The sequence below is a fragment of the Bos indicus genome, chromosome 10, assembly GCF_029378745.1.
Source record: "Bos indicus isolate NIAB-ARS_2022 breed Sahiwal x Tharparkar chromosome 10, NIAB-ARS_B.indTharparkar_mat_pri_1.0, whole genome shotgun sequence".
NCBI lineage: Eukaryota > Metazoa > Chordata > Mammalia > Artiodactyla > Bovidae > Bos > Bos indicus.
The window spans coordinates 12,019,475-12,046,736 of NC_091769.1; the positions used below are offsets into that span (position 1 = coordinate 12,019,475).

The 27,262-nt window shown below is 49.3% G+C and overlaps 1 protein-coding gene across 1 annotated transcript; it reads left to right on the top strand.

Annotated features, from left to right (window-relative positions):
• The first annotated feature begins 6,447 nt into the window (after positions 1 to 6,447).
• On the top strand, positions 6,448 to 9,115 carry KBTBD13 (kelch repeat and BTB domain containing 13). Its single transcript, XM_019968127.2, has one exon. The coding sequence runs from the start codon at positions 6,525 to 6,527 to the stop codon at positions 7,899 to 7,901; it is 1,377 nt and encodes a 458-aa protein (XP_019823686.2). The 5' UTR covers positions 6,448 to 6,524; the 3' UTR covers positions 7,902 to 9,115.
• Positions 9,116 to 27,262: the final 18,147 nt, after the last annotated feature.

Consider the following 27,262-nt stretch of genomic DNA (forward strand, 5'->3'; position numbering starts at 1 on the left):
TGTCATTGCCCTTGAAACCCAGGGGGAAATCTGGACCTGCTGGAGAAAGGGCAAAGGACCAACATGAGGAATCTGGACATTTAGGATCTAGTGCTAGATCTTAAATGGGTGACCTTAGGCAAGTCATCTCACTTCTTTGGGCTTTGGTGACCCCATCTATGGGCTTCTCTGGTAGCTTAGTGGTAAAGAATCCGCCCGCAATGCCGGAGTCTCAGCAGTTAGATCCCTGGGTTGGGAAGATTCCCTGGAGGAGTGCATGGCAACCCACTCCAGTAGTCTTGCCTGGAGAATCTCAAGGACAGAGGAGCCTGATGGGCTACAGTCCATAGGGTTGCAAAGAGTCAGACACGACCTAAGTGACTCACACTCACACTCACACACACACACACACACACACACACATTCCCATCTATAATGCTAAAGGAAGGCAGAAATGAATCCAAAATTCCATGAGTGGTTTAGGCCCAATGGAGAGTGACAAAAATCCACCCTGGGTTCCAGGTCTAAGTACTTTCTAGAACCCTGTGGGATCTCTCTTTTGAAATACACCCCAGACCAGAGTGGGGAAAGATGTGGGCGTCTCAAGAGACTTCTCACTGCAATCTGTCCCCCTCCAACCCCCACCCTAACCCCCCTATCCTCCCACAGCTAATCTACCCACCTACGCACAAAAGAAACCAGGAAAGTCCAGGTCAGCAGATGGAGGGACTGGAGTCAGAGCCTGATGGTAATAACTTCTCAACCAAGAGAGAAAATTATTTTCCAGGACAGGACATAAACAACTCAGCCTAATTGTTTCTGGGAGATCATGGTAAAGCAGCTGTGTTATGAAGACTCTAAGGTGTTGGGAGGAATTTGTTTAGATTACACCCACAGGCCAGAATCGCTCACACAGCTAGTGGCCTTTGAGTTGTAGAAGGAGAAAAAGTGGGAGGCAAGTTCTGGCCACATCCCTGGGCTGGCCCGAGTCCAGGGAGGACAGACTTGTTCTGGGTGGGGCTATGGGGAGACTCGGTCTCACGGGAGGACTGCTGGAGAGAGGGCAAGCTGTGGACCCCCAGAGGCACAACAGGGAATAAACTTTGGCTCTGCTACTTCTCTACGTATGGGATTTTGGAGGAATTACTTTCCTTATCTTTAAGACTCAGACCAACTAGTAGATGAGAGCTTCAAGGTGGCAGGTTCCAGCTCAGTGATTTTGTGAACTCTAACCACCTGAGCTGTCCATAGTTAGAAGGGACTACTGTCTTTGGAGGAAATGAACCTCCTGACACTAAAGGCAAATGGGGGTGAGATTTCAAGGTGTTATAAGGCAGGGGTCCCCAACCTCTGGGATCTAATGCCTGATGATCTGACGTGGACCTGATGTAATCATAATAGAAATAAACTGCACAGTAAATGTAGTACATTTGAATCATCCTAAAACCATCCCCACCCCCGGGTCTGTGGAAAAAAATTGTCTTCCACAAAACTGGTCCCTGATGCCAAAAATATTGGGGACTGCTGTTGTAAGAAGATACCACAATGATTTGCAAGATGGGATGAGATGATCCTTAATCCCCTTCTAGTTCAGAGATTATTTGAACTGGTTGCCAGCTGGTTGCTCAGGCCCTCAGCAATGACTGCTAAGTCTGCCCCTCCTATGAGGTTTAGGAGGAAAACAGTTGCCCACCTCACAGCTGCAACCACTCCCATTCTCCATCCTCAGCCTCTTCGTCTGTGGGCTGCTTGTCCAGCACCCAGAAGTGCCCACTTGGACCAGAAAGGCCCTTGGAATCATCATTTACTGTCGAACCATGGAATAAGCTGGGCCTCAGTTCATTATCTTTTTTTTTTTTTTTTAAGAACATTACTCTCTGCATGTTTTTTCTCACACATCAGTATTTTCTCAAACACTACCAGCAGTTCCAAAATCTATCCAAAAATACAGTCAAGGGACTTCCCTGGTGGTCCAGTGGCCAAGACTCTGCACTTCCACTGCCCGGAGGCACATGTTCGATCCCTGATTGAGGAACTAGAGTGTGACATCTCGTGGCCAAAACAAAACAACCAAACAAAACAAAACAACCAAAAATACCGTCAAGTAATTATGGAAATTTGACACAGGAAATACGAAGTACTGGATCCAACCTATCAGGTTGAAATATAAAAATTTCAACATTTTCCACGTATATCATTCCCTGGAGGGTAGAATTTATTGAATAGGAATATTCACTATTTGTATATGCAAATACCATCACCAAATTATTAACCAATTAAGTAATTATCTTGGGGATTTTGTAAAAATCTATGAACAGTGTTGAACTAAAAGGACTCTTTGAGTTAAAGGATTTGAAATACACGTGTTTGGAAATCAATGATAAATTATCATTGATTTTCAGATGGCCTTCTTGGTCTATTTTTCAAAGACCCCAAAACTCATTTAGAATTCCCAGAGCTGCAATATAATTAAATATCTATTAGACTAAGCCAATATGTTAATAATCTCCTATAATTATTCACAATACACTTTCTGTTTTTATCCATCTGTTCCTTATTATCATCCTAAGAGATGGTTATCACACCCATTTCATAGTGGAAGAATTACAGAAACACCTCATCTTTAAAACAGGGATAATATTAAGTATTAGATGAGATAACATGAGAATGTTCCACCCAGAGCTTGGCCCATAGCCCCAAACAGCAAATGATAGCTTCCTGAACTCACCCAGAACACAAATAGCTCACACTTCTTACCCAACTACCAAGAAGTCAAAACTGTATAATGACCAGAAGTTTGGGCACTTTAGGTCAAGAGAGAGGTGATTCTACTAGAACTAGTATCCAACCCCTCCTTATCACCTTTGAGGCTCTTATAAGGGGCCCTCGGGCACTCAAAATGCAGAGGATTTGGCTCCTCGCCCAGCAATGGGCTCAAGAGACACTCAGTAGATGTCTCCAGAGTGCATGAGTCCCATCTAGACAGGTCTGGACAGGTAGGACTAAGTCTTGCCCTTGCTACTCACCACCCCGCCCCCCCTGCCCCAGAAGCCATTCCATATATAAAGCTAACATTTTTGGCTCCCTTTGAGATGTCACTGCAGTCCCTGGAGGCACAATATGATAACCTCTTCTGTGATTTTTCAATTATAAAGTCAAATGTGAAAACTGAACAAAACCTTAGAAGTCAGATACAAGCTCCACTTTACAGACAAAGAACTGAGGCCTGGACAACTTGGGTAGCTTTTGCAAGTCAGAGATAATACCAGCAGCAAAACCCAGTAGGAATCCTGACTCCTAGTACAGTGCTCTTCTTCAGGTACAGGCAAGCACATCACTACCCTGTGTGCAGAAACATCACTATGGGTGGGAAAGGCCAGGAGACACTCATCAGGCAGGAAGGCCATGAGGATACAACTGGAAACGACTTCAGTCTCATACGGTTCAACCCCTTCATTTATAGTGGAGGATCAAAAGGAATTGTCCAGCACAGGAGCTGAGCCCAGTCCTCCACCAGCCTGCAGGATCTCCTGGGTCAGGGGTTGTGTCTCCTCCACCAGACTGGGGACTCCTCCTCAAGTTAGGGCCCAGTCACTGCAGAGAAAGAGATAAACAAGGCAGGGTGTGCTCTGGAAAAGCTCAGAGTCTGACACGGAGCCCCATTCCTTGCTCCCACCCCCAACCTCACAAAGTAGAGAGGGAGGTTGGTGTGGGGTCGTGCAGGGCCTGGGAATTCCGTGGGCTGTCCACAGCCATGACAGTTCCTTGTCCTCTCCAAGTCCCAAAGGGACATTTGTCTGGGTGGAGGAAACTCCCACCAGCTGCAGAAAACACCCCACTGGGGCCTCGGGCACAGAGCCAGAGTGCAGATCCTGGATCTAGTCTCAGAATCAAGACCCCCCACCTTGGGTGACCTCCTCCTCACTTCCCCTCTTGGCTGTAAGGGTGGGGGTTGGGTGTGTGTGCTAGTGCCAACTCACTGGACTGGGGCTGGACTTGTGGAAAAACTGGGCTTGTGGGCAAACTTCAGCCTGGAGGGGCTTGTGCTCTCCGGAGAGGTACAAGTGAGGTTCCACCTGTCTGCCAGTTACTAGGTGCCAGGAATCAGCCATTTGGGGAGGGAACTGTGATCCTTTGTTTGAACCTGGCAGGAGGCAGCAGTTACCCTTCCCAAAGACAAGGCTACTGCAGGTGAGGAGGGGCAGTTGGGCCGGGGCCTGGAGTCAAGTGGACAGGCTTCAATCCATCCTACATCTTCAATCATAACCAAGGAAAGTCCCATTCCATCTCTAGGCCTCCCTTTCCTCATCCATGAAATGGGAACAGAGACATTCTCCCTGTCCTTGAGGCCACCAGCAAGGTCAGAGTCAGGCCTGGGCACTGCAGAGCCCACTTTCCTTTAAGAGGGGGACTGTCATGCCTATAGCCAACATCTAGCCCCGGGGAAGGAGAAAAGCTGACAAAGGGCCTGGTATGGTATCCATGGGGACTCTGGCCCACCCCTTCTATCTCCTCCTCCTCTTCCTGTCAGGTCTCTGGGGCAGAGAGTCTTGGCTATTTCTGGCTGCTGCCTCCAGGCTTCAGGCTTCCCAGGCTCACACAAGTGGTCCCCACACCCCAGCCCTGCTTTGATGGGATGAACTGGGCTGAGAGTTCCCTGGCAAGAAAGGCACGCTTGTGTTGGATCTACAGATTGATACGTGAGGATCTATGCATGTGTGTGTCTTGGGGGGAGGGAAGCTCCCCAGCTCCCCTCCCAACTACAGCTTTATCACTATGAGCCACTGAGCCACTCCATCTTCCTGAAGACCTGCAGCTGAAAATACATCAGATGTATCAGGGGAAGATACATCCTACACAGGGCTGGGCCTCAGTTAACCCACTTGTAGCACAAAGTAGCAGAGAAGTTAACCACTAAGCTCCCTCTGGCTGACATTTTAGAACCCAGAGTCTTAGCTGGTAACCCAGGAAAGTTCCAGGTAAGATGGATAGCAGGAGGCCTGGGGCTCTCTGCTACCAGCTACGCAACCCTGGGCAATTCCCTTTCTGAGGTTTCCCTGGTGGCTCAGGTGGTAAAGAATCTGCCTGCAATGCAGGAGACCCGAGTTGGATCCCTGGGTCAGGAAGATCCCTTTCAGAAGGAAATGGCAACCCACTCCAGTATTCTTGCCTGGAGAATTCCATGAACAGAGGAGTTTGATGGGCTATAGTCCAGGCTGTTGTTGCAAAGGGTCGGACACCACTCAGCAACTAACACTTTCACTTTCACACTATAAATGAAGGGGTTGAATCATAGGAGACCGAAATTCTTTCCAACTGTGACCTCCTGGCACAAAGTGACTGCCCAGCATTTGTAGCACAGAGAGGACAGAGAGTACAACGGTTAGGGGTGTAGGCTCTGGGGTCACACTGGGTGCACTCCAGTCCTAGCTGTGCTGCTCTCTGGCCACGTCACCTCGGCCAGGTGAGCAAACCTCTTGGTGACTCTATCTCCTCATCTATGAGTTTAATAATATTTGACTCATGCATGCTATAAGCAATAAATGGATAACATCTATCAACTGAGGGAAAATAACAGTATCTACTCATCAGATTGTTGTAAGGATTATAGAAGTTAAAGTACTCACAAAAAGGCCTGCAGTGCAGTTTAAGGCTTCACTTAAACAGGAGAAGCCTGTCCCCTTCCCATCCACAGACATAGAGTCCCCTAAGCAGCGCCACTTTTTTTTCCCCAAGATCTGAGCTATACAGCAATGGATGAGTAGGGAGTACCCAGTAGGGAATAGACATCAGCTTCCCATTCCCATCCCCAGAGACTACTTCCACACTCAAGGGACTTACTGAACGTTCACCCGTTACCCATCCATTTTACAGAGTAGGAAATCAAGGCTCAAAAAGAGACTGGACTAGCTGGATTCAGGGGCAGAGGCCCAAGGCAAAGGAGAATCTGCCCTGGACCCCAGCCTGGTCCTGGACAGACTCTACCTCTGTCTGTCTGTCTGGTGCCCAAATACCCCTGCCCCACCAACCAAGGCGTGGGCCAGGTATTAACCTCGTCCTGGCACTTTCCCAGCTGAATGACCTTGAAAAGCCATATAAATTCTCTGACCTTCATTCTGAACACTTTAGATATTGTCCAAATACCATGCAATAGTTGTTAATTATTGGCCCCATTTTGAGGAAGCAGAGGGTCAGAGTTAGGGTATCTGCACTAGGGGTTACAGCTGATTTAGTGCAGGTTAAATGGGATATCTTTGTAAACTGTCCTCATGGTGCCCTAAGGCCCGTAGGTGCACACTATATGGTCACTATTATTATTATTATTATTTATCACACGGAAGTGAGTGACCCGGCAGGTGTCCAGATGCCCTCCGGGCCCTCGGCCATCCAGCCCGCTGGCCACCACATCACATGAGCCCTACTATCTTTAGCCAGGGAGATATTTATATCCCCCGGGGGAAGTTTCTGTCGCTGCGGGGGAGCCCCACTGTGGGTGGCCGCTGCGTCCAGGCCCCCGGAGGTGGCCTCTGCCCCTCGAGCCCGCCATGCCGCAGGGCCCAGAGACCCTGGTGCAGGTGTGGGTGGGCAGCCAACTCTTCCAGGCAGACCGGGCCCTGCTAGTGGAGCACTGCGGCTTCTTCCGCGGCCTCTTTCGCTCGGGCATGCGGGAGGCGCGCGCTGCAGAGGTGCACCTGGGCGCGCTGAGCCCGGACGGCTTCCACACCACGCTGCGGGTGCTGCGCGGAGAGCGTCCAGCGCTGGCGGCTGCCGACGAGCTGCTGCAGGCCGTGGAGTGCGCCGCCTTCCTGCAGGCGCCGGCGCTGGCGCGCTTCCTAGAGCACAGCCTCACGTCGGAGAACTGCGCGCTGCTGTGCGACGCGGCCGCAGCCTTCGGCCTGCACGACGTCTTCCACAGCGCCGCGCTCTTCATCCGCGACGGCGCCCGCGAGCTGGCGGCCGAGCTGGCGCTGCCCGAGGCCCGCACCTACGTGGCGGAGCTGCGGCCCAGCAGCTACGTGGCCGTGAGCACACATGCGCCGGCGCCCGGCTTCCTGGAGGACCCTTCGCGCACCATGTGCTACCTGGATGAGGAGGAGGACACCTGGCGCACGCTGGCCGCGCTGCCCCTGGAGGCCAGCACGCTCCTGGCCGGCGTGGCCACGCTGGGCAACAAGCTCTACATTGTGGGTGGTGTGCGGGGCCCCAACAAGGAGGTGGTGGACCTGGGCTTCTGCTACGACCCCGACGGCGGAACGTGGCGCGAGTTCCCCAGCCCCCACCAGCCGCGCTACGACACGGCGCTGGCCGGCTTCGAGGGCCACCTCTACGCCATCGGGGGGGAGTTCCAGAGGACAGCTATGAGCTCAGTGGAGCGCTACGACCCGGCCTCGGGCTGCTGGAGCTTCATGGCCGACTTGCCGCAGCCAGCTGCCGGCGTACCCTGCGCACACGCCCGCGGCCGCCTCTTCGTGTGTCTGTGGCAGCCGGCAGACACGACGGCCGTAGTGGAGTACGCTGTGCGGGCTGATGAGTGGCTTCCCGTGGCCGAGCTGCGGCGCCCGCAGAGCTATGGCCACTGCATGGTGGCCCACCGCGACAGCCTCTACGTGGTGCGTAACGGACCTAAGGATGACTTCCTGCACTGCGCCATCGACTGCCTCAACCTAGCCACGGGCCAGTGGACAGCGCTGCCCGGCCAGTTCGTCAACAGCAAAGGCGCGCTCTTCACTGCCGTGGTGCGCGGCGACACCGTCTATACAGTCAACCGCGTGTTCACCCTGCTCTATGCCATCGAGGGCGGCTCCTGGCGGCTGCTTAGGGAGAAGGCCGGCTTCCCACGGCCCGGTTCCTTGCAGACCTTTCTCCTGAGGCTGCCTCCCGGTGCCCAGGGGCCTGTGGCCTCGACAACACCAGAACTGTGATCCTTAGGCTGGACTTCCGGACTAGATGCCCAGAGTCTTCTGTGAGCTATGGCTGAGTCTATGAGAGTGACCTTAGGAGCTGCGGGAACTTCAGGCCCTGGTTGAGATGTCCAGGGTCTTGTGACTTCTGGTTGTGTGAAGGTATCCAAGAATCTCAGGAAGCATCGACTCGGGATCTCAACCCTCAAATTACTTGGGCTCTCTTGAGAGCTGGTGGGTCACAATGTCAGTGGAAGGGATGGGGGATAGGATTTCAATAATCCAGGCTTGTGTGTGAAAGGGCCAGTAATTGAGGACTGGCTGGGAGTGGGTTAAGTGATGTTAATGAAACTGCCAGTCAAGTAAGAATTAGGCACCTACTGTGTACTCAGCACAGCACTGGGCCTAATGTGATTGTAGTTACCAGACAGGGTTTCAAAAGCTTAGAGTCTAGCCCAGAACAACAAAGGGTTTACATGCACTTGTCTTGATCCACAGAGGGCTGAAGGCAACTTAGAAAAACAAATAACAAGAAACAAACCCTGCAATATAATCAAAGTACTGAAGCAATCAGGACAAAGGGAAAATAGGGAGAGGGAAAATATGTTATTCCAGGCAGGAGGGTAGTAAATAAACTGTATTAAGACGGACAGGATAATTAGCTGCTGAAGGGGGAGATTCAGAAGAGGAGAGACAGGGAAAGCTGGGCAGATGGGAAGAGTCTGTGAGCCCTGCCTTTGAGGCAGAGCAGCTGTAGATGGAGGCCTCTGGGGAGGCTTCGAGGCTGGCCTGGCCTGTGGAGAGAGAAACTGAGCTGCACATGGCGTGAGACCTGTGAGGGAGAACGGGATTCCCCGCACCGTTTAATGGGATGTGGGCCCACAGGAGAGAACCCAGTCGGAGGTCTCTTACCCACTGCCTTTTCTGTCATCACCCCAGGGGCAGTGGACTGTTAATTTTCATGACTTCAGGTTACTCAAAGTATGAGCCCAATTTAGAGCAGGTCTGATGGCGGCTCTGCTGGTAAAGAATCCGCCTGCCAAAGCAGAAGACATGGGTTCAATCCCTGGGTCAGGAAGATTCCCTGGAGAAGGAAATGGCAACCCACTTCAGTATTCTTGCTTGGGAAATCCCATGGACAGAGGAGCCTGGTGAGCTACAGTCCATAGGGTTGCAAAAGAGTCAGATAGGACTTAGTAAATAAACAAACAGCCTCCATTGCTGCCTTCACTGAACCTGGAATGCCTTTCTGTCTCTCTGTTGCCTCTGTACCTACCTCCTCTGTGCAGGGTTGGCTGTTCCCAACCTTGACTGCCTGCATTGCTCATTGGACCCCTGGCTGACATCATTGTCTGTGTGTGTATGTGCACATTCGTGCAGCTGTGCACATATGCAGATAGCAAGAACAGAGATCTTATGGTGCTGTCAGCTGAGCTGGGGCACTTTCCTACCTGCAGAATCAAATGATGAGGTCCTACAAATGAACATATCTATGAAACAGAAGCAGGCTCACAGACATAGAGAACAGGCTTGGGGTTGCCAAGGAGGAGGAGGGTTTGGGAGGGAAGGATTGAAAGTCTGGGTTTAGTAGATACAAACTGTTACATACAAAATGGATAAGCAACAAGGTCATACTTATGTATAGCACAGAGAATTATATCCAATATCCTGTGATAAACCATAATGGAAAAGAATAAGAAAAAATATATATAGAGAGAGAGAGAGACATATATATATGAGTCACTTTGCTGTACACCAGAAATTAACACCATATTGTAAATATTTCAATAAAAATTTTTTTAAAAAAGAAAAACACGAGGTCCTAAAAGACCCCAGGCTATATCAACCACTAGTTAGGGATCTGGTGCTGACCTCTGGTGTTAGGACTCTTATCTCTCCTTTAGCATACCCCTACACTGGTCTCTGGTCAGATGCCCAACTCATTCATCCAGCTGCTCCATGCCCCTGGGCAGACTTCTTTGAGTGGTCCTAAATGGTCTCCATCCTCCAAGATGCAAGGCCTGTGGGAAATCCTGGCCTTGTCACAAATGGCGAGTATGGCATCAGCCGGACACCTCCTGGGCATGGAACCTAGTGTCTGGGTTGCCCCTTGCTGCCTTTCCCCTGAACTATGTTCCAAGCCCTGGAGAATGCGGACCTAGAAGCGTGGGACCTTTCAGGCCTGCATTAATCTAATCTGATGAGTCACAATAATAAATCCTGACTTTTATATCCTGTGAATGATGTGCAGAGTACTTTCTCATCTGTCTTCCCATTCTAGCCCTGCCTCAGCCTGAGAGTTGGATACCTTCTCCCACTGATGAGATATGTGAGGTTCAGTGACCAAGTGGCTGGCCCATGCCACAGAGCCCCTCACTTTTTTGTTCTATGAAAGTGTATTCACATGTCAAAGATGTATCTAACTCATTAATAAGGAAATCAAAAAATAGTAAGGCTGGTTCAGTGGCCCACTTGAGAGGCAAAAGGTCTGTATATTTTGTTGGAAAAGATACACCGAAATAAGTTTGCTAAGGTAGAGGTGAAGCTGGTTAATACCTTATAGGGAATAATACCATAAATTTTGTGGTTCTCTACTGGGCTAAATTCCTTTTCATATTCACATACATGCACATACAGACTTGTATATGCAGCTACAAGTTAGCATGTAACTCTACAAAGTCAGGACCCTAATCAATAGTAAATTGTTGGGACTTTTCCAGTGGCCCAGTGGTTAAGAATCTGCCTTGCGATGCTAGGGACACAGGTTTGATCCCTGGTCAGGGAACTAGGGTCCCACATGCTGCAGAGCAACTAAACTTGCACCGCAACAAAAAATCCCATGTGACACAACTAAGACCTGATGCAGCCAAATAAGTTTTTAAAAACAGTAAATTGTAGAACAAAGGTACAGTCCCTTGCCAAGTCACTTCAGTCATGTCCGACTCTCTGCGACCCTATGGACCATACGTCGCCTACCAGGCTCCTCTGTCCTTGGGATGCTCCGGGCAAGAATACTGGAGTGGATTGCCATGCCCTCCTCCAGAGGATCTTCCCAACCCAAGGAGAATGAAATAACTCTGAGTGCTTCAACCCTGCCCCAGAACGACACTGCGAGGACACACAGTCCTCCTTTTGCCTATTTCCAAGTTATGGATAATTTTTCTTAAAGCGCAGAACACTCTCCTCCTTGCTCACTCCTCCTGATCGATGCTGAACACACTTCCGGTCTCCAGGCCCACCAGCTCCTCGGCTCTCTCAGCCCACAGACCTTCATCAGCTTCTGCAGCTGACCACATGAACCAGCCTGGCCTGCTGGCTCCAGGGTTCAGTTGTCCGTTGGTCCAGAGCAGCCCTTACTGAGATGCCTTTTGTGTGTAATAATAACACAGTATTCACAGAGAGTTTTCCCACAGTAGACTTATTTAAGCTTTGCAAGAATTTTAAGTGGTAGGCAGCTGGGCAACATCCGCACTCCCTTCTTAAAGATAAAGTTAGAAAAAAACAAACCAAACAAACCCAAACACCTAAAGGTCACAGTGACTAGAAGAGGCCTGAGTAGGAAGTAGCAGATCCTGGCTTTGAACCCAGGGCCATGTGCTGTTTTCTGTCGCTGCATCCCCCGCCCTGTTCCGGGGACATACTGGGATGGACAGAGTGGTTCTGCCAGTCTCAATTACACTCCCCTCCCTGTTACCCTTCTTGCTGCACCTCTTCTCTGGGGGTTCATCTGCCCCCCTGGACTCAGCCCTTTCTAACTCCTGAGATAAGAAAATTAACTGTCCTGGGTTCTCTTGCCTTAGGATCTACCTGGGAGGTGAATGGCCCCCTTCGAAAGGGTGTTAATTAATTAATTAACGAAAGGATGTTAATGACTGATGAAGACCCGGAGGCGGGCATCGACACATTGACAGATACTGCGGCAGTGTGGGGGTGGTTTTAATAATCCAGCCCACCTCCTCTTCTGGCTCCATCATTTCTTCCTACAGCCTGCCACCCTTGGCAAAGATGGTTACCACGTGTGGTATGCAGAAAGCAGAAGTCTGGGAGCAGATGGGGTAGGGGATCCTGAAAGAACTTTGGCTTTCACACAAAGTCACAAAGTCAGTAGAGTGGAAGGGCAAGGACCTGTGACCAGGATTTGGGATTCTCAACCTCTCATGCCCTGGCATCCAAACTGCATGTAGGTGCCTGGGGGAGCAGACAGGTGGAGGAAGGCAAGTTACAGAGATATTAGGAGTTACTGAGCCCAGAAGGCTGAGTTTGAAATCTCTCTGTGCCTGCCCAGAGGGACACTCTAAGAAGTTTTGTCCTTCAAGAGAGATCTACATACACACACACACACACACACACACACACACACACACACACACACACACACACACAGAGAGAGCTTAATGCAGTAAGGTACATTTCCCTGAACCTCCATGAGAGTCCTGCAGTCCCATTCCCTGGAGCTCTCTCCTGTCTTTTGTAAACTTTCTCCTTGACCCTGATGGTGGATGCCCTGCACCCTAAGCGTTCCTCTCCCTGGGAATTTTTCTGGTTTGCTTACATAGCCTGCCTGACAGAGGCAGGAGGAAACACCAGCCCTTCCCACACTCCATCCAGGGCCTGCTTCCCTGCTGGCCACTCCAGCGTGCTCACATGGGCAGAGCTGTCCTGATGCTGCTGCTGCTGCTGCTGCTAAGTCGCTTCAGTCGTGTCCGACTCTGTGCGACCCCATAGACGGCAGCCCACTAAGCTCCTCTGTCTCTGGGATTCTCCAGGCATGCTGTCCTGATGAGCAACAGCCATAAACTGTTGCTTCTCTGCTTAGACCCTTGGGTGTGTCTCATCTCTCTTGAGTGAAAGCCAAGTCCGTTCCTAATCCCCTGTCCCATTTCCTCCCGATTTCATCCTTCATCTACTGAAGCTGAGCTCCATGAGGACAGAGATTCGTGTCTGTTTGTTCACCGCTGTATCACCAGGACAGTGAACAGAACACAGTAAGGGCTTAATAAATATTGATATTGAATGAATGAATGGTGCTCAATGGATATCAAAAGAATAAATGAATCCATCACATGATCAATCAATCAAAAGGAAACCCCACAGAGAGAGGCTGTCAGATTTCAGAGGAGAGGGGTATCATTTCTGGCAGGGGGTAGCGTGGGCAGGTGACTAGGGGAGACCTTCATGATGAGGTGATGTGCTGTGGGGTGCACAGTACACCGTGGGAAGAGTGGGATCTGAAAACGGCAGCAGCCCAGAGGCTCGTGGAGGGGAGGTGACGGGAATTAAAGTGCTAATCATCCCGTGAAAAATTGCTCCTCTTGGCGGTGGAATACACACAGGGCTGGTCTGTTTATTTTCCTTTGGCCCCAAGCAGCTGGACCTCTTTTTCATCCTAATTGCTTTGTTTCAAGTTGCTGTCACTTCCCAGGAACAGTGGCAAGTTAACTGTGCTGGTGGGAGACACAGCTGCGGGCAGATAGGCTATGTCTGAGCAGGCTCATTGTGGGCGTGGGATGCAGGACCCCCTTGGAGGGGTTCTCCTGGATCTCTTCCCAGCAATGTCCCTGCAAACTTCAAGATTCTGCCCCGGCTGGAATGGGGATTCTCTCTCTGGCATCTTAGCGATTAACAAAAGGTGAAGAGGTCTTTCTGTCAGGTTGCAGGGTCTTAGAACAGAGATGAAAGGGAATTTGGCAAAGGCAGGGCACATAGCTTGTGTGGAGACACACAGCAATGCAGTGGGCCACTCTGACCCACATCTCTAGAATCTTCTTCCCGTCACACCATGCTGCATCTCTTGTGTTGCCTGCCAGGACACCCATGAGGGAGGTCTCCAAAATGACCCATCCGGTCTGCCCTCCCTGATTCCAGACCTCCATCCTCACTTTTCCAGGAAATATAACCCTCTTGTGTCACATTATTTTAGCACTCTGCTTTATTATAGCAGATAGCTCTATAGCAGATAGAGACGAAGGGCTTGGTCTGTACTGGTGGTATCTGAGCACCTGGGCCCTTCACATTACACGCACACACACATGATTTTGACAACTCTAAGGGTGGCCTTATGACACTGGCCCACTATGCTTTTTCTCTCAAGTAACATATTTTCATTCTAACTGGGGCCTTCTGTGGATAGTCCTAGCTCCATAGTCCTGATTAGCAGAGGAAACTTCAGGGGCTCAAAGAGGGAGTGAGCATTGGCCTGGAGTGGAGACAAGAGGCTGAGGCTCTGCAGAGGGCCAGCTCTGCCCGGAGCAGGCAGCTGGTTTCAAGGTCAAGGCCCAGCTCCGCTTTCTGACCGCGGTAAAGTTCCTTAACCTTTCTGATATTAAGATGTCTCAACTCTAAACAGGGAGGATAATTCCTTCCCTGGAGGGTGCTTATGAGAGTGGAATGAGGACCTAGAAGCCAGCACAGGTTATGCTCACCATCCGTGTTCCTTTCTCCTCCCTCCCCTTCTCCACTGAGACCCCTTCTGTGAGGCAGGCCGGGGTGGGATGAACACAGTCCTGTGGCCCAGGCATGTGCCCCTCGGCGAGGAGGCTGCGTGGCAGCGTGGGTAGGCGTCGGCTGCAGCACCAGTGGACCTGGCTTCACATTCCAGCTCCGCTGCTGCCAGCTGTGTCATCGGTGCAAACTCCATCTGTCCATAAAATGTCGAGGATAATGAGGCTCATTGTACCCAGAGTTGTTGCGCAAGTAGATCCTGTGAAGCACCTGTATCTCTCCCAGGAGGGAGGGAGGTTGGAGTCTGGGTGCAAACAGCCTTGAACGCCAGGCTGAGATTGTGGGTCTCATTCTGTAGGAAGAGGGAGCCACAGCAGGTGTTTGGGGTGATGAATACGGAAAATGGATGCCATGCTTCTCCAATTCCAAGAGCAAGCCCCTCAGCTGCCCCACCTGCCCTTCAGAGCCACTCTCCCCTCTCCTGTCTCTTGCCCTGGGAGGGTGCACTTTGTGTTGTATTATTGGCTGCCTTGACTCTGACTCCAATGGGGACAGCAGCAGAAGGTGAGGGGCAGAGGGGAGCAGGAGTCCGGGGACTTCATTGCCGGCTCCCTCCCTGCCCAGCTGCCTTGCACCTACTTCTTTCCTCCACTGACCAGAGTCACAGCTCCTGTCAGCTGGCCCGTCCCTTGCAGCCCTGTCAGTCTCGTGGTTGTGGTGGCCACCTCTCCCCTCCCCCTGCAGGCCTGGGAATGGCGAGAGCCCCACTGGCGCTAGCCCTGCACCAGCCCCATAGCAGTAACCTCTGTCCTTGGTAAACAGCCTCTTCACTCAAGTCTCCTCTAGTGACCTGATTTGACTTGCCATCTCTTTCCTGCCAAGATACATGCCCTGTCCCCTCTGGCACTCGTCTCTCTGGGCGTTGGTCATCAAGCGCCTTGGTTTGCAAAAGCAAAGGATACAGGCTTACCTCATGCTATTGTGCTTTGCTTTATCGTGCTTTGCCAATGTTGCTTTTTTTTTTTTTTTTTTTTACAAATTGAAGGTCTGTGGCAACCCTGCACTGAGCAAGTGTTGCTGCCATTTTTATTTTTTTTAATTGAGTTTATTGACTTCTGTTTTGGCTGCAATGGGTCTTTGTTGCTGCGCCCAGGCTCTCTCTAGTTGCGGTGCATCGGCTTCTAGTTGCAGTGGCTCCTTCTGTTGCGGAGCACAGGCTCTAGGTGCACAGGCGTGAGTAGTCGCAGCACTCAGAATCAGGAGTTGCAGCTTGTAGGCTCTAGAGCAATGGCTCAGGAGCTGTGGTACGTGGGCTTAGAGGCATGTGGGACCAGGCCTGGACCAGGGATCGAGCCAGTGTCCCCTGCATTGCAAGGCAGATTCTCAACCACTGGACCACCAGGGAAGCCCTGGCACAATTTTTCCAACAAGCACTTGCTCACTTTGTCTGTTTGGTAATCTTGGAGTATTTCAAACATTTTCATTATTACTTTATTTGTTATGGTGATCAGATGTTACTGTTGTAATTATTTGGGGGCTCCTTGAGCTGCACCCATAAAAGACGGTGAACTTAATAAATTGTTGAAATGACAAGAAAATATTTAGACTGTTATATAAACTTAGTTGGTAAAGCAATGGCAGGGTTTGAGAAGACTGACTCCAGTTTTGAAAGATCTTCTATTGTGGGTGAAATGCTGTCAAAGAGCTCTGCATACAGCAGGCAAATCATTCATAAAAGGAAGTCAACCAATGTGGCAAACTTCATTGTTGCATTATTTTAAGAAATTTTCCCAGCCTCCCTAACATTCAGCCACCACCGCCCTGATCAATCAGCAGCCATAAACATGAGGCAAGGCCCCTACCACCCCAGAAAAAAAGATTATGACTCGCCGAAGGCTTAGAAGATGGTTAGCATTTTTCAGCAACAAAATCTTTTAAAATTAAGGACGCTATACTTTTTTTTTTTTTTTTTCAGTGATCCAACAGATGTTGGCAATTTGGTCTCTGGTTCCTCTGCCTTTTCTAAATTCAGCTTGAACATCTGGAAGTTTATGTCTCATGTACTGTTGAAGCCTGCCTTGGAGAATTTTGAGCACTCTTTACTAGCATGTCAGATGAGTGCAATTGTGCAGTAGTTTGAACATTCTTTGGCATTACCTTTCTTTGGAATTGGGATGAAAACTGACCTTTTCCAGTCCTGTGGCCACTGCTGAGCTTCCCAAATTTGCTGGCATATTGAGCGCAGCACTTTCACAGCATCATCTTTTAGGATTTGAAAAAGCTCAAGTGGAATTCCATCACCTCCACTAGCTTTGCTCATAGTGATGCTTCCTAAGGCCCACTTGACTTCACATTTCAGAATGTCTGGCTCTAGGTGAGTGATCACACCATCATGATTATCTGGGTCGTGAAGATCTGTTTTGTATAGATCTTCTGCATAGTCTTGCCACCTCTTCTTAATATCTTCTGCTTCTGTTAGGTCCATACCATTTCTGTCATTTATTGTGCCCATCTTTGCCTGAAATGTTCCCTTGGTATCTCTAATTTTCTTGAAGAGATCTCTAGTCTTTCCCATTCTATTGTTTTCTTCTATTTCTTTGCATTGATCACTGAGGAAGGCTTTCTTATTTCTCCTTGCTATTCTTTGGAACTCTGCATTCAAATGGGTATATCTTTCCTTTTCTCCTTTGCCTTTACTTTTATTCTGCTTTATTTATTTATTTAAAATTCCTGCTTTATTGAATATACCAAAGCCTTTGACTGTATGGGTCACAACAAACTGTGGAAAATTCTTCAAGAGATGGGAATACCAAACCACCTGACCTGCCTCCTGAGAAATCTATATGCAGGTCAAGAAGCAACAGTTAGAACTGGACAGGGAACAACAGACTGGTTCCAAATAGGAAAAGGAGTACATCAAGGCTGTATATTGTCACCCTGCTTATTTAACTTATATGCAGAGTACATCATGCAAAATGCTGGGCTGGATAAAGCACAGCTGGAATCAAGATTGCCGAGAGAAATATTAATAACCTCAGATATGCAAATGACACCACCCTTATGGCAGAAAGTGAAGAAGAACTAAAGAGCCTCTTGATGAAAGTGAAAGAGAAGAGTGAAAAAGCTGTCTTAAAACTCAACATTCAAAAAACGAAGATCATGGCATCTGGTCTACCATTACTTCATGGCAAATAGATGAGAAACAATGGAAATAGTGAGAGACTTTATTTTTCTGGGCTCCAAAATCACTGTAGATGGTCAGTGTAGCCATGAAATTAAAAGACACTTGCTCCTTGGAAGGAAAGCTATGATCACCTAGACAGCATATTAAAAAGGAGAGACATTACTTTGCCAACAAAGGTCCATCTAGTCAAAGCTATGGTTCTTCCAATAGTCATGTATGAATGTGAGAGTTGGACTATAAAGAAAGCTGAGCACTGAAGAACTGATGCTTTTGAACTGTGGTGTTGGAAAAGATTCTTGAGAGTCCCTTGGACTGCAAGGAGATCCAACCAGTCCATTCTAAAGGAGATCAGTCCTGAATATTCATTGGAAGGAACTGATGCTGAAGCTGAAACTCCAATACTTTGGCCACCTGATGCAAAGAACTGACTCACTAGAAAAGACCCTGATATTGGGAAAGATTGAAGGTGGGAGGAGAAGGGGACGACAGAGGATGAGATGGTTGGATGGCATCACTGACTCAACAGATATGAGTTTGAGTAAGCTCTGGGAGTTGGTGATGGACAGGGAGGCCTGGTGTGCTACAGTCCATGGGGTTGCAAAGGGTCAGACATGATTGAGAGACTGAACTGAACTGATACTGTTTTTAAGATATTACACTAATGCACACTTTATAGTGTATGTGTGCTTGCTTAGTCGCTCAATCATGTCCAACTCTGTGACCCTATCAATAGTAGCCCACCAGCCTCCTCTGTCTATGGGATTTTCCAGACAAGAATACTGGAGTGGGCTCATCACTATTATTCAACATAGTTTTGGAAGTCCTAGCTACAGCAATCAGAGAAGAAAAAGAAATAAAAGGAATCCAGATCAGAAAAGAAGAAGAAAAGCTCTCACTGTTTGCAGATGACATGATAATATGTATGCTGTTGCTACTGCTGCTAAGTTGCTTCAGTCGTGTCCGACTCTGTGCGACCCCATAGACAGAAGCCCACCAGGCTCCCCTGTCCCTGGGATTTTCCAGGCAAGAACACTGGAGTGGGGTGCCATTTCCTTCTCCAATGCATGAAAGTGAAAAGTGAAAGGGAAGTCGCTCAGTCGTGTCCAACTCTTAGCGACCCCATGGACTACAGCCTACCAGGCTCCTCCATCTATGGGATTTTCCAGGCAAGAGTACCAGAGTGGGGTGCCATTGCCTTCTCCGGATAATATGTATAGAAAACCCTAAAGATACCATCAGAAAATTACTAGAGCTAATCAGTGAATTTAGCAAAATTACATGATACAAAATCAATACACAGAAATCACTTGCATTCCTATATACTAACAATGAAAAATAAGGAAAGATAATTAAGGAATAAATCCCATTCACCACTGCAAAAAAAAAAGAATAAAATATATAGGAATAAGCCTACCTAAGGAGACAAAAGAAATATACAGAAAATTATAAGACACTGATGAAAGAACTCAAAGATGACATAAACAGATGGAGAGATATTACATGTTCCTGGGTAGGAAGAATCAATATTGTGAAAATGACTATACTTCCAAATGCAATCTACAGATTCAATGTGATCCCTATCAAATTACCAATGGCATTTTTCATAGAACTAGAACAAAAAATTTCGCAATTCATATGGAAAAACAAAAGACCCTAAATAGCTAAAGGAGTCTTGAGAAAGAAGAATGGAGCTGAAGGAATCAACCTTCCTGACTTCAGATTATACTACAAAGCTACAGTCATCAAGACAGTATGGTACTGCACAAAAACAGAAATATAGACCAATGGAACAAGATAGAATGTCCACAGATAAACCCACACACCTATTCATATCTTATTTTTGACAAAGGAGGCAAGAATATACAATGGGGAAAAGACAGCTTCTTCAATAAGTGGTGTTGGGAAAACTGGACAGCTACATGTAAAAGAATGAAATTAGAACACTTCCTAACACTATACACAAAGATAAACTCAAAATGGATTAAAGACCTAAATGTAAGTCCAGAAACTATAAAAGTTCTAAGAGGAGAACATAGAATGCTCAATGACATAAATCAAAACAAGATCCTCTATGACCCACCTCCTAGAGTAATGGAAATAAAAACAAAAGTAAACAAGCGGGACCTAATTAAACTTAAAAGCTTTTGCACAGGAAAGAAAACCATAAACAAGATGAAAAGACAACCCTCAGAATGGGAGAAAATAATAGCAAATGAAACAACTGACAAAGGATTAATTTCCAAAACATACAAGCAGCTCATACAACTCAATGCCAGAAAAACAAACCACCCAATCAAAAAGTGGGAAAAATATCTAAACAGACATTTCTCCAAAGAAGACATACAGATGGCTAACAAACACAGGAAAAGATGCTCAACATTGCTCATTGTTAGAGAAATGCAAATCAAAACCTCACACCATCAGAATGACCATCATCAAAGAGTCTACAAATAATAAATGCTAGAGAGGGTGTGGAGAAAAGGGAATACTCTTGCACTGTTGGTGGGAATGTAAATTGATACAGCCACTATGGAAGATGGTATGGAGATTCCTTTAAAAAAAGCTAGGAATAAAACCACCATATGACCCAGCAATCCCACTCCTAGGCATATACCCTGAGAAAACCAAAATTGAAAAAAACACATGTATCCCAATGTTCATTGCAGCACTATTTACAATAGCTAGAACACGGAAGCAACCTAGATGTCCATTGACAGATGAATGGATAGAGAAGTTGTGGTACCTGTGCACAATGGAATTTAACTCAGCCATAAAATGGAATGTCTTTGAGTCAGTTCTAATGAGGTGGATGAACCTAGAGCCTATTATACAGAGTGAAGTAAGTCAGAAAGAGAATGATAAATATATACTAAAGCATATATATGGAATCTAGAAATATGGTACTGAAGAAGTTATTTGCAGGGCAGCAATGGAGAAACAGACATGGAGAACGGACTTAGGCACACAGGGAGAGGGGAAGGGAGGGTGATATGTGTGGAGAGAGTAACATGGAAGCTTACACTACCATATGTAAAATAGATAGCCAATGGGAATTTGCTGTGTGTCTCAAGGAACTCAAACAGGGGCTCTGTATCAACCTGGAGGGGTGGGATGGGGAGGGAGATGGGAGGGAGGTTCAAGAGGGAAGGAACATATGGCTGATACATGTTGAGGTTTCACAGAAAACAAAATTCTGTAAAGCAATTATCCTTCAATTTAGAAATAAATAAAATAAATTAACTAATTAAAAAAAAAAAATACTGGAGTGGGTTGCCATGCCTTCCTCCAGGGGATCTTCCTGACCTAAGGATTGAACCTGTGGCTCCTGTGTTGCAGGGGATTTTTTACCGTTAGTGCCACCCAGGAAGCCCTTTATAGAGTATAGAATAAACGTAAACATAACTTTTACACTGGGAACCAAAAAATTCATGTGACTCGCTTTAGTGTGATATTTGCTTTATTGTAGTGCCCTGGAACAGAACCTGCAATATCTCCAAGATACACCTGGACTGGAAAGTGCCCATCTCACTATCTTGGTCTGATTACAGTGATGGGAACCAGAGAAACATCTTACCAGAATGGGTGGTGCCTCAGTGACCGGAAGCTAGGGACTTGCTTCCCAAACCACTTGAATTTGAGGGGAAAAAAGTGACCTTTAGAAGCTCTCAGTGGAGTGGCTGGGAATGAAAACAGAACCAAGAGCATGAGCTCCAGGGAGCACAGCTTTTGCCACCCCTTCCCAAGTGAGGGACCAGGCAAGTCTGCAACCTTGGCCTCTAGGTAGGGCCTAGCTCTCCACTGTCCTGGTCAGATCTGACTTTTACCAGGTTTAACCAAGGGGTCCAGAGGAGCGCCGGAGACCTTCATTCCAGGCCCGGCCCTGCCACCCATGTGCTGTGTGACGTTTGGGCCCAATGACCACCTCTCTGAGCCCCACTTTGCATCCGTCACTGAAGACATAGCCCCAGTCTGGAGCACATGTTTGCTGTATGGTCAGGTGAGGGGAGGAGTGTGCAGGCCCATGATGAGGGGAGCCTGGTGCTCCAGCTTCTAACTCAGACTTTCTGAATTCTAACTCAATTTTAACACTTTCTGACCAGGGGACCCTGGGCAGCTCTTAGCCTCTCTGAGCCTCAGGTGGTATGAGTCAATAAAGACTGTTGGGACGTGAGCAAAATAGTACACAGAAGGAGCCAAAGTCAGTACCAGGCCCACAGCAAGTGTCAGTAAACCCCAGAAAACTTTCCACCCTCAGGCGAGGGCAGGGGGTTATCTGGTCAGTAGCAGTCAGACTGGCTTCTGATGGAGAAGGCAATGACTACATGGTGTGGCTGGGAACCCTGAAAGCCTCTCCCACCAGTCCTCCCAGCTGGCCATTATCTCCAGAGTGTAACCCCTGGACCCTACAGCATCTTAGGGTCGTAGAGCTGGTGGGGTGGTAAGGCAGGCATATGAGTTCTCTCACCAGATGCTGAGGTGGTGTCATCCCTATGATCCTAGGGCCTCAGCCCCTGTACTGAAAGCTCTGCTCCCCTGGGGAGCTCAAAACATTTAGCTTCAGCAGCAGTGACCTACCTTGAACCCTGAGACAAGTATTGCTCAGCCATCTCCTTGGCCACCTGCCCCCACATCACCTGGCACTGGGGTAGACAGAAGAAAGCTCCTCATCACAGAGTCAGGGCTGGTCACCTCCTTGACCAGCAGCACCCACCCCTCTCCTCAGAGCTCAGCGTGATCCACCACAGTGTGGTCACTTCTTCTGGCCTGCTCAGGGACACTGACCCTCTCTTGTTTCTATCCAGCCCTGCTGCCATCCAAAAGGGGCCATGCAGTCCCCATGGGAGCCCATCACAGGGGTCGTGAGCCAGCTTGAGCCTCTGTCCCTTCCATGGGACCCTCCTAGCAGCCACCGGGATGGCTTACTCACTCTGGTGCCAGCCACATGGTCCCTCCAGGCTCTGAGGGGCTGGGCACGAGGGAATGGGGGCTGGCTGCCTTTGTCCCCCGAGACCACTGTGCTAAGAGTGTCATCCCAAGTACCCAGAGCTTCCCTAACACCTTCTGGTGAGGTGTTCATCTGGCAAATCGGTGACACTTCCTTGAAGCCAGCTGCATAGACCCTCCCTAGAGGGCTAATTTTCATCATTTCCCTCCTTCCCTTCCTTCCTCCTTCTTCATTCAGCAAATACTTGGAGCACCTCCTCTAATCACAAGCTGTGTCAGGCATGGGGGCAGAGAGACAAAGCAGGTTCGGTCCATGCCCGCCCCCCTCCAGGGCTTCACAAGGCATGATGGGGGCACCTGTCCACAGTTACAAGACCGCAGGGCATGCCTGATGGAGACAGCCCACACCTTGGCCCATGTTTCCCTCAGCCTGCTTTACACTCCTAGGCCTTTCTCCGCCCCATTTGGGGCTGCCTTTACTCACGTTCTCTCATTGCATCAGCAGGATGCCTTGGGTTCTGACAGAGAACCCACCTTTAGCTAAATTAAGGACAGCAGGCTTCTAGTGGAAGGACATTGAGTAGCTCCAGGCTCCCAGGGAAGGTCAGAGCACTGGCTGAGAAAGGACAGAATGAGTGCGCCCAAGGTTCCAAGGTGACACAGCCAGAGTCCGCCTGGCCCAGTGCGGGTGACGTGTGCCCATCTGCCTGGTCAGGGAAGGACAGGGCACTTTGACAACAAGATGACCCACAGCTGGGGGAGGTAATTCCTCCAAGATCACTGGGTGTCAGTTAAGAATAAGGCGGCAGCAGCAGTGGGGTTGGGTAGGGGAGGACCTCTCTGCTGTTTCAGTGGCTAAGACTCTACGTTCCCATTGTGGGGGTGCCCAGGTTCAATCCCTGGCCAGGGAACTAGATCCCACGTGCTGCAACTAAAGATCCTGAATGCTGCAATGAAGATCGAGGATCCTGTGTGCTACAACGAAGACCTGCTGCAGCCAAATAGATAAATATTTTTAAAAGGTACATTATTTAAAAAAGAAGAAGGAGAAGGGGGAAGGGCTGCCAGCTGGGTGGCCTGAAAGCAGCAGTGATCACTCCAGTCTCCCTTCTATCCCCACTCGCTGGCACCACTGTGTCGACTCCGCAGCTCCCTAGCTGCAGCGTTAAGTGGGAACCCCTCAGGGCCCAGCCACGACCTTCCAGGCACACTGGGGCCCTCGCCTCTCCCTTCCCACCCCAGGTTGTCTCCTGCTTGGGTGAGAGCAGCCTGGAACACCCTTCCTCTCCTTCCCCACATGAAGAACTCCTACCTACCCTGCAAGACCCAGTTCAGTTGTGCCCCCTCCTGGAAGATGCCTCTTGCCAGCCTGAGGCTCCTCCCTCAGCCTGGCGGGAGCTCCTGCAGGTGGGGCTCACCTCTGCCCGGAGGCTGCCCTCGCTGCACCAGCCTCGGCAGCCTCTGACGCCCTCCCCACCACCCCCATGTCCTCCCTGTACCAGCTGAGAGGGCCAGCTGAGATTCGTGAAATTGCCTGGCTGCTGAGGCTCTCAGAGTCTGTGATTAAGCCTTGCCCTGGGGCTGGCCTGTCCTGGGTCTCCTGGCTTCCCTCCTTCCACCCTCACCCAGTTAATGTCTCCATTCAGCCTGGAAACATTTTCTTAAAGACAAAAAATAAATAAATAAATAAAATCATAGGTTAACAGTCTCTAGCAATAAAACAGCAGATGACGTTGTGTGGGCAACTTCCCAGAGGACACAGAACACACGTCTCCTGAGTGGGTGGCCTTATAAGGGCAGGTTCAGGAGGAGAATGGGCAGGAGGCAGAGCGACCCGCCAGGAGGCAGGGAGGTGGGGGTGGGGGTGGGTGCCCCATCGCTGGGCCGGGCGTGGGGCCAGCAGGGGTGCTGGCGAGGACCCAGCTGGGCAGGAAGAGCTGGACACGTACCATCTCCAGAGGCCCTGCTTGGGCCAAAGCCTGCCTGTCCTTCCTCCTGCCCTGCCACCAGCAGCAGCACAGACACTGACCACTCACAGCCAGCTGCCACACTGACCCACACCACCAGCCTGGCACCCAGAACCCTCCCACCCCAGGATGGGCCATGGCTCATTTTCCTTCCCAACTCCCCACACTCGTGAGCCAGCAGGTCCTGGCTCCTAGCTGGCATGAAGTAAAGCTTTGTCGGGTAGAACTGTTAAGTGAATGGTTGTTTAACGGTAGTTTGGGCTCATCAACTAGGCTGTGGCCCCTGGAATACAGGTAGGGCCCTCTAGGAAGACCAGCACACAGCTAAGTGGGTGCTTACGAAAGAACTCAGTGTTTGGGTGGCCCCTGCCTTTGAGTCAAGCTGAGCCATCAGTTCTTACCTCACTCAGGGTTACCTTGTCCCAAGCAGGAAGGCACGCATGCTCCACAACTGTTCCAGAGAATGCCTAGGATGGGGCTTCATTTCCCAACGCCACCCCCCACCCCGCCCCCCACCCCAACTCCAGGACAGTGAGGTGGGGCAACTATAAGAGAGAGAGACTCCCTGGTGGTTAAGACTCTGTGTTCTCAATGCAGAGGGCCTGGGTTTGATCCCTCGTTAGGGAACTAGATTCCATATGCCACAACTAAGACCCAGTGCAACTAAAAATAAACAAGTAGAGAGGAAGAGAGAGGGTTGAGGGTGGGGGCAGGTAGGGAGGCCTTTCTAGGAGATTCCCGATTGTCTAAGTGTTCGTCTGAACTCAACATGTCTGAGAACAAAGCCCTCACCCTTGGTGTGGGAAGGTGGGGGAGGTGTGTGCCAGGCGACCCTGTCCTGAGGAAGGGGCTCTGGAAGCCTCCCCCAGTTCTTATTAGGAAAGACTCTTTCCAGCACCCTCAGAAGACCCAAATCCTCCTCTAAGTGAGTCTTAAAAGAGACAGAATGGATGGTCAAATAAGGTGAAAACTGGGAGAGCCACCCCATCCCTCAGCCGGCTCTTACTTGGCCTAAAGCTTATCATTTATGAGCCACTATTCACGAGGGAAGCATTGCTCTGGCTCTAAATCCTCTTATAAAAGGCAAAGAGTATTTCTCTGCAGGGGCTGACAATCACCTGTCTAACCACTAGATAAGACAGGAGAACAGGGCAGTGAGGGGTCAGATGGGGGCAGAGGCAGGGAGGAAGCGGGAAGGAAGGGGCCCAGAGGGGAGGAGGGCCCAGGGAAGAGGACGCTCCTGAGTCCTCCAGGGATCCCCAGAGGCCACCCGTGCCCAGAGGGCGTGTCCTCCTCCACTGCCCCTGAGGGGAAGGGTCAGGGCCAAGAGGAGCCTCTGGCAGCCTCTCAGCTGGCACTGCTCTGGGTACCAGGAGAATACTGTCAGCTGTAGAAGGCGGACTCAAGTTGAAGCTAGAGCCCCAGACGCTCCTGTTAGAGGCGAGAGGGCAGCAGAGCCAGCTGTGTGGGCCTGAGCCTGCTGAAGGCCTGGCCTCACCTGAGACCCTGACCCCTGGGTAGGGCCTGCCTCACTGTCATTCTGTTCCAAAATAGAAATGCTGTTTGTGTAAAGTGTAATGCAAACCATAACAAAACCCCCTTATGTGACTGCCTGAAATTCCACCAGTAGTCACTTATTATTTGGGGTTAATCACTACCCCCTGTGTGGGACTGAATAATGGTCCCCCAAAGGTGTCCATGTTCTAATCCTTGGAGTTAACCACCTTACATGATGCAAGAGACTTTGCAGATGTGATTACGGATTCTGAGGTGGGAGATTAGCCTGGATTTCTAGGTAGGCCCGACATAATTACAAAGGTCCTTATGAGAAGGAGGTGGAAGGGTCAGCTAGTTAGAGGGCACATGTCTCCCGGGGAAGGGAACACACAAAGTACTTGGGGTTTCAGCCTGAAATAGTTTCTGAGGGCCTCCCCACCCCGCACCACACCCTCCCCATCAGTCAGGTTCTTCAAACTGCTGGCACAGGGTCTCTGAGGGAACATGGTGGGGACACAGAAGAGACAGAGAGACAGAAGTAGAAACAAAGCCGCAGGGAGAGCTTCATTCTGCATCTTTGGGTCAGAATGGTCCCCTCGGGGGACTCCACCATCGCCTAGCTTCCTCTCCAAGGGTCATGTTGTCTAGACTCTGGCTTAAGATGGCTGAATGTGCCATCTGCTTTTGTTTCAAGGGGCCACCAACGACCCTTTCTATTAGTTGTAGAGATTGTTTCTCTCCCACAATCCTCTGCTCTGGCCACCTTCTTAAATCCTGCTGACCAAGAGGCTAAGTCACTGGGGGAGAAGTTCTCCCAGGTTTTCTGAGTTTGATTATAAATGCTGGAGATTTTTTAACCATAACAATAATGGGAAGGATGACAGAATAAAGGTAGTAGTGACTATAGAACAAAGTAGGGCATAAATATGAATAAATAAGTAAATAGCTACTAGATACCATGTCACAAGCTTCCTGTGCATTCTCCTGTTTAATCGTTCTAATTGGCAAGTTTTAGTATCCATATTTTATGGGTAAGGAACTGAGGCACAGAGAAGTTAAGACTTTCAAAAGGTCACACAGCTAGTTAGTAACAGGGCTGCAGTTTCAGCCCAAATTTGACTTCAGAGCCCATGCCTTTAACTATGACACTATTCTACCTCCTAAAACATAATGTAAACTAACAATGTGCCCATTGACGTTTCATTTGTAATCAAACCATAGTTTCTAGGGATGGGAAGGTTTGGGGCAGATGGGAGAAGGATGGGGGAGTAACACAGGGGAAGGCACTGCAATGTGGGGAGGGGCTGGCCAACTGGTCGCCTCTAATCAAGGGGACTGAATAAAGCAAC